The sequence below is a fragment of the Aptenodytes forsteri genome, unplaced genomic scaffold, assembly GCF_000699145.1.
Source record: "Aptenodytes forsteri isolate BGI_AS27 unplaced genomic scaffold, ASM69914v1 Scaffold534, whole genome shotgun sequence".
Lineage (NCBI taxonomy): Eukaryota > Metazoa > Chordata > Aves > Sphenisciformes > Spheniscidae > Aptenodytes > Aptenodytes forsteri.
In genome coordinates this window covers 586,005-593,394 of record NW_008795712.1, presented here as the reverse complement: position 1 = coordinate 593,394, position 7,390 = coordinate 586,005, and the positions used below count along the sequence as shown (strand labels likewise).

The 7,390-nt window shown below is 49.3% G+C and overlaps 1 protein-coding gene across 1 annotated transcript in view; it reads left to right on the top strand.

Moving 5' to 3' along the window:
* Positions 1–2,180, top strand: part of FBXO16 (F-box protein 16) — a 33,619-nt gene extending 31,439 nt beyond the window's left edge. Inside the window, exon 8 of the mRNA XM_009283435.1 lies at positions 2,113–2,180. Coding sequence (XP_009281710.1) covers positions 2,113–2,180 — 68 coding nt within the window. The remainder of the gene's footprint in view (positions 1–2,112) is intronic.
* The last annotated feature ends 5,210 nt before the right edge of the window (positions 2,181–7,390 follow it).

Here is a 7,390-nt window from a genome sequence, read left to right as displayed (position 1 = left end):
AACATCGGTGCGTTATCAACTTTGTTCCCATCCTAAATCCAAAACACAGCACTGTGCCAGCTACTAGAAAGGAAATTAACTCTGTCCCTGCCGAAACCAGGACAGCTTCACATGGGTTTAACTCACTAATACTCAATGGCAGAGCAAGAGAGCTTGGATCAGTAGTGACAGGGGGCTCAGTCCAAAGTCCATGGACTCTGCCAGGTCCTGGATAGATGCCAGGAGGAGCTGGTATGGTTGGGTTGGAATCAGAGCATTCAGCAAATTACAGGAGAAAGCCATCAACTCCAGGGAGACAACAGCTGAGAAAGCAGCTGATCTGTGAATGCCTTCCAAAAATAAGGAGGCAGACTGACACGATCAAAAACAATTTTGTGCCATTTCAGTCTAGGGTTGGCTTGGGCAGCTATTCATGAAGACCTCACCTCTTGATATACCCAGCACCTCCTGAAGGTCTTCAGTGTCTGCAGCTGGCTGGGAAAGTATGGGCTATCTTTCAGAAGCACACAACGTTTGGGCAGACTTTGGTGAAAGTCCTATTAGGTCACAAGCGGGCTGTCCACATAAGGATTGCAATTTGTGACCCCTGATGATTTTTAATAGCACAAGAAAGGTAGGGGATAAAGAACCTGGAATGAACAAAGGAAAAGAGGCTTCTGACGTGATACTGTTAGGATTTTCAAAGAGAACACAGGGGTAGGGTGAGGGGAGCTCCTACAGGGCAGCGACTACCCAGTAATTATTGATGATCCCATCTAGAAAGGAGATAATGGAGCACGTGGAGACCTCCAGCATCCCTTTGGATCTCCCTACCGTCTAGCGTTTTTAGCAAGTGCATAGGCTAACCCGCGTGAGGAGGACCCACAGTGCAAACAAGCGATCACAAATCCTTCTGTGGGAGATGAAAGAAAGAATCCAAACGCAGATGAAGGATGATACATAGGGGAAAGCACTGGAACGAGTAAGATGGAAAACACACGAAGACTGCTTCACGTAGGAAGCGGTACATAAATGCATCCCGGTCATAAAAGCCAAGAGAGGAAAGCGTCAAGATTAGGCTAGAAGGTTGCAGTGCCGCACATTGCTAACGCAATACAAGGTTTCTATAAAATAGGACCCTCGTGCTGAAGTCACAGTGCCTGGACAGAGCCTTAGGAAGGTTGTTCGCTGGACCGGGGCCAAGTCATGAAGAGTTAAGGGTAGGCTCCGGGCCTTGGCTGCGTTATTGGTTGTTCCAGTCAATCGAGGGAATTCCGCTGGTCTGGCAGCAGTGTTGTGGCCTCCCGGGAACGTGGCACTCGGCTCCGACTGCTGCCGTCCCTCCGGGAGGCACTGGGAATGGGAAGAAGGTGTTTCTTAAGTCTCTGAACTTCTGTGAACCAATCTGCAACTGCTGTTGAGGTGCGGTTTAGTGTTCGCAAAGAGGATGTGCGGGATGGAGCAAGGGGAGCTCCTGCAGGGAAGTGCCCACCCGGTGATTATTGATGGTTCCACATGGGTGGAGGATAATGGCGCATGCAGGGACGTGCAGTGTCCTGTCTGAGCTCTGCTGCAGTCACTGTCTTCTACATGATAAGAAATTTTAAATCTGTGCACGAAGAAAGTGCTAGGGAGAGTGGGGAAGCGAGCTACCTACAAACACCATTGCTGTAGTATAAAAACTACCAAGGTAAATTATCCCGAAGGGATTGCATTTGGATTAGGGGCAATTTGCAAGGCAAAACTGTATTTTTTTTAGATCAGAGAGAGACAAATCCTATCTTAATTCCTTCAGTGACCTCTCCTGGACCTTTGTGATCTCTGCCAGGCTTTTCCCAAGGTAAACTTACCAACTTTAGACAGTGCTCCAGCTGGGCTTTACCAGGGCACGTTTGCAGATTGTCAGAAAGGTGGGCAGGAAAAGTAAAGATGTTTTGATTGATGATTATGTTCTCTATAATGAGATGATGAATGGAAACCATCTTTCCATTCAATCCAGATTTGTAAAGGCGCTTGAGGTATTAAGTGCCACCAAAACCCCAAGGATTGGCCGAGTACCTAAATATGTTTAGAATCTGAATTCTCTGACTAAATTAATCTGTCTGATTCTTACATTATTTCTCTTTCATCTAGCATCTCCACTGTTTGAGGCTCAGCCCTGGCACATTCCTCCATCTAACCAAGGATCTGACACAGACTAAGGGAGGATCCAGAGTATCTTTCATCCCAGCAGAACAGAAATTTATCTGCCTGGCACTGGGGAAAGAACAGCAATATTACCCGAGTCACAGGCTGTGCTCGGTGAAGAACACCTGCTTTTGAGTCCTTCATAAGGACCCAGCTTAATTTTTTTTTCAACTGTTGCTAGAAAAGACTTTCTTCATCAACCTCACCACACAATGCAAAGAAATGGGCATGGAGGTCCTGCGTCTGTTCTCACTTAGGCTGTCCAAAAGAAATCTTAACTGCCTTGCAGCCAGTTTAGATAGAAAGGTGGTGGAGCAATGGCTTTATACTTTTTTTTGGAAGTACCGTACTCCATGCAATGACTCCTGCCGGCCTTTGGGATCTCCAGGTGGGATCTCCCGTTCCCAAACTGGAGCACAGCCTTAAGTCTGTTTTCCTGTTGTGCTTCTCAGCCTGGTTTCCTGTCGCTGCTGCTCTCGAGCTGGTGCTACATTCTCTTTTTCTTCTGGGTACGTCGTCTCTGCAGAGTTCTCCTAGGCTTTTGACCATGGAGACACTTGCGCAGATCCTTGCTAGAGCTGCTGGACCTCATGTGAGTTTGCCTGTGCGTCACTCGGACATCTTGGGGCATATCCCATGGCCTGAGCTGCTCTTCACTGCTTTGCCAGTGAATTACAGAAGTTGTCTGTCTCTGTGGGCACCGAGGGGATTGTGGAAGACAAGGGAGGACTTACCAGCCACCTGAGTGATGGAAACTGTACCCTCCCTACAAAGTGAGTGGTTTACCACCAATGTTAATGCGATCCCTCAGCTGTAACCTACAGCCCCTGCCAAACCAGCTAGGCTGTGAAGAAAGCACCACAGCGTTCAAGGGAGAAGCCTTTAATATGTGGGAGAAAGGAGGCTCGGGGAAAACGCTGCAAGAAAAACCTAGTTAGGGCTGTACTGAAGACAGAATTTCCTTCTCATGTTAAACAAGGCAACTCCATCTTTTCAATCCTGTTAGCAAGAAGGAAATCAAATCCTACACTCTGGATTACAGCATTGCACATGGCTCTGCGTGGGGAGCCGGCACTAGTCTAATTATTTCAGAGAATGTAAATCATGTGCTCCTTGTTGCCTTTTCCGCAATTAAGGAAATATCCAGTAAATGTAACGAATAGCAGTTTTTAAGGATAAGGGGACTGAATGCACAGCAACTGGAACTCATTGCCTTATCACATCCCAGAGAGAGCTGGGATAAAACTGAACCTCTCCACATGTTAGGAAGAATCACAGCACGCCCATGAATTCTCAACATTTACAGACGAGAAATCACGTTTCAGAGAAAATGCCAACTACTGATCGACAAGGATTAGGAGAAGACTTCTGCTCTGTGAGCAGATTATTCTGCACTGTGTCACTTGAGGGTTTCAAGTTTTTTGGCGCGAGAGACATTGACCGTTGTCAAGACCAGGCACCGGGCACGACGCACCATGGAACTTACCTGAAGGGAGAGCATCCAGCGGGAGACTCTGCCCGTTGGGGTACTTGGTCGAGTGCCATGTGAATTCCAGCTCCGAACCAATGATTAGGTAACTCAGTGCATCTCCCTCTCCCAGACGTTGTTCCTTCATTTTTCTGGTTGCCCTGGATGCTTGGAAGGGGGAGTTCATCTCAACCAACACGATGGCCTAAGAGGTAGTTAAGTCTAAGCTGGTCACCTCTCAAGCGATCAGCTGAAATAGGAACTTGCAGATGGCGATTATCTCATATATCTTAGGATCTGTTGATTATGCAAGAGACCAGACTGACTAATTTTGACTAAGAAAGCTAACTTTTGAGCATTTAAAGTGAGGTGGGGTAAATCCCATCCAAAACATTCATCGGCATTGTTCCCTGGTATTGCAAATCTCTCCTCACAAGCCTTTTCCCTCAGGAAACCAAGTTAACTGCTTGTTTCACCGGTGTTTCCTTGGCTTTGTAAGTCCAAACTGTTGCTCCAGCTTTTTTTTTGTCTCCGTTAGGCAGCGTGTAGCTTCTTGTGACAGCAGTTCAGCGCTAGGCCCGTGTTACAAACAGCAAATGGCTACGCAAGGAAATGATGTAACCCTGCAGCAACGGTTTTTCTTTTCTCATCAGTAAGCATGCTCGCCAGAAACGTAAAGTTCCCAAGGTCTGACTGGTCTTGGAGCCGAGTGCTCAGGCATGACTGCAGACAGCGTGCCTTCGCTGCAGCACATCGTGCATCTTAAGTGCTCACTATACATTTTAAGGCTTAGGCCTTCTCTGATTTACAAAGTTTTTGTATTTATGATGCTGTAAAATAACTAACAGTAATGTCCAGGAACGTACCAAGCCAAGTAGACTATCCTTGAAGTAACGGCAGACCTACGTAACGCCTTGATGTAACTCCTACTGATTATGTTGTTAGAATAAAAACGTATGAACTTACAACATACTTTACAATCATTCCCGAGGTCGCAAAATGGGTCAGAATCTGAAAATGGAGAGAAAAGACACAGATAGACAGAGTCTCCATCACCTGCCTCTGCCACTGAGCTGCTGGCTGGCCTCAGGCAAGCCGTATCGCCGTCTGCGCCCCGGGCTGCTGATCTGCAGAGGCCGATGGTTATTAACCCACCTTTATAGCATGCTTCCAGATATGCAGAAATTGCTAAACAAGTACAGAGGAAGGTTGTTATCCCTTCACCCTTCCTTGTAGATGCGCATTTCCCTGCACTGCTCGGCATTTCCAGATCCTGCACAACTCTCATTAGCCACAGCCTTTGACTAAAGAACTGAAAGTACCTTTTAAACCCCAGAGGCCAATGAATCAGCATTGCTGCATCTGAATTCCACCAGTACAAGCAAGATCACAATGTGAGCCCTAGGCTACAGCCCTGCTCAGATGTGGGGAACAAACCCAAACATGCCAGCCGCCCTCTTACCCAAGCTTTACCATCCGTTTCTGCCCAAAACTCCACCTGCATTTACCCGGTGTTCCTTGCCGGGGGCAATGGCAGAGTTTGGTACTGTAGTTTGGCTTTGTAGCCAAAATGAAGTTTTCCTAATTATTGCTCTTCTGAGCTAAAGAAACAAAAACTTGGAAAAAGGAATACATGTAACTGAGGTTGATGGGAGTAGCAGGTAGGAGCACGGTTGGATTAAAACTGAGGAGTTTTGGAAACGTCCAGCTTGTGTGGCGAGATGGAAGATGAGTGAAGGCGAGCTGGTGCCAGGGAAGTAAGAGCATTCAGAAAGCAAAGTCTCAGCAGCGACGTTAGGGTTATAATAGGTTAAAGGACGGTTACCGAAGAGCGTGGAGACCTTGCGGCAAAGGGAAAGCAGCTAATGAGAATAGCTAAGCGCAAGAGAAAAAGTTGCTGTAATAAGTGGATGAAGCTGATAACGAACGGAGAGCACAGCTCAGCTCACGTCAGGAAGGGCTGAGGAGACGAGGCGGCAGTGACATGGTGCGTAGGGTTGTGTTTAAGGGTGTGTGGATTAAGGGGAGGGAGGGGGCTATTGGAATTGGCTCGAAATCAGTCACCTTGTCCCTGCTGGCATGCTCTCGGACTGATCGCCTTTCCGTGCGTCTAGCACGGGCATCCTGCCTGTCCTGTGCTCCGTGCCATCCCCAACAACATGCAAAGACATCCTCCAGGTGGATGCTGTGTAGTGGGTGCACCGCCAAATAATTCAGGGGAAGGAATTGCTTTCATACCCCAGCCAGCCCAAAGCAGGAGACGGCTAGACACACAAACAACCCCTGACTGCATGGTCGCGTCTGAAACGTCCCTTGCTGCACAGCAGCTGCTGCAGTAGTTTGAAAAAGGTGATGGCAGGAGACGCATGTCTGGATAGATGCTTTGTAGCCGTTCGCACAGCTATCCTGATCACAGCCACTCTCCAAACCCACTGATAGATTGCTGGTTGGCACAGGATGCTTGGGAGACCCCCCGGGGAGGTAAAATCACGGGTATAGACAGGTCCAGACATTGCAGGACACTCCCTACATCCTGTAGGAAGGAAACTGAATTCAGCTCTCTAAAAAGCCCTGAAGGCAGGAGAGAGGTAGCAACGGGAGCAGATGGTCTAAACCTGTGTTTGCAACCTGTTCCATCCCGGGATCTTGCTTTGTATAGGCAGGATGCCGCCAAATCCGCCCAGCAAGTTGGGGGAGGCAGGATGGTCTCACAACACGTGCACACACGCACACACCCTCGTACAAGCTGCCTGCCAGGCTGCGCGTGCTGACCTCAGGCGCCGGAGCAGGCTCTGGTTGCTTTATAATCCCACCCGCGCAGCGGCAACAGCCGACCCGCGGCTCCTTCCACGTGCCCCCTTCCCTCCCTGCAAACCCTCCTGACCCTTCAGTCCCCAGGCGCACACCGGCCGTGAGCGTGATGCCAAAAATCTTCAGGTCAGCCCCCAGACCGGGAGGTTTTCAAAGAAAGGTTTTTACCAGCCCGCAAATCACAAGAGCAGGTCACCTGGCCATTGCCAGCATCTCTCTTCACTTTTTCCTGTCATTTGGTGTTTTTTTTAATTCTTGGTGGCCTGTTTTTCCTTGCTGCCTGTTCTCTCCTCCTCTGCAGCCCTGTTTTCTCATCCGGGCAGCCTGTCCCCTCAGCTCACTGCTAGGTTCACGTTACTCACAAAGAGGTCCACCAGAATCTACTGGTTGACCAGGATTGTCAGCAGCAAGGAGAAGCGGGAGCTGGCGGCACCAGCCAGGCTCTGGCCAACAGCAACAAACCAACCAAAGCAGGTAGTTCCCCACGCGAGATGTAATTCAGCCGTGGCACTCCCTGCCCGGAGAGAAGCTGTAGATGTTGAAGCTCACGTGGGCTCTAGAAGTTATTGGAGATTCATGGAAGGATCTCGAGCGCATTTCATAGGACCGTAGGAGAATTTGGGCTGGAAGGGACCGCAGGAGGCCTCTGGACCAACCTCCTGCTCTAGGCAGGGTCAGCTCTGGGACCAGCCCAGGCTGCTGAGGGCTTTACCCACTCGGGTCTTCAAATCCTCCAAAGGAGGAGACGACACAACCGCTATGGACAACCCACTCTGACGCTTGGCTGGCCCGGCGAGGAGTTTCTCCTTACGCCCAGTTCGAACCCCTCTCCTTAAAACTTAGGCCTGCTGCCTCCCACCCTCCCACCACACATCGCTGTGAAGACGTAACCTCCTTGGAGGGACTGGGGGCTGCTGCCAGGGCCCCTCAAAGCCCTTTCCCTCA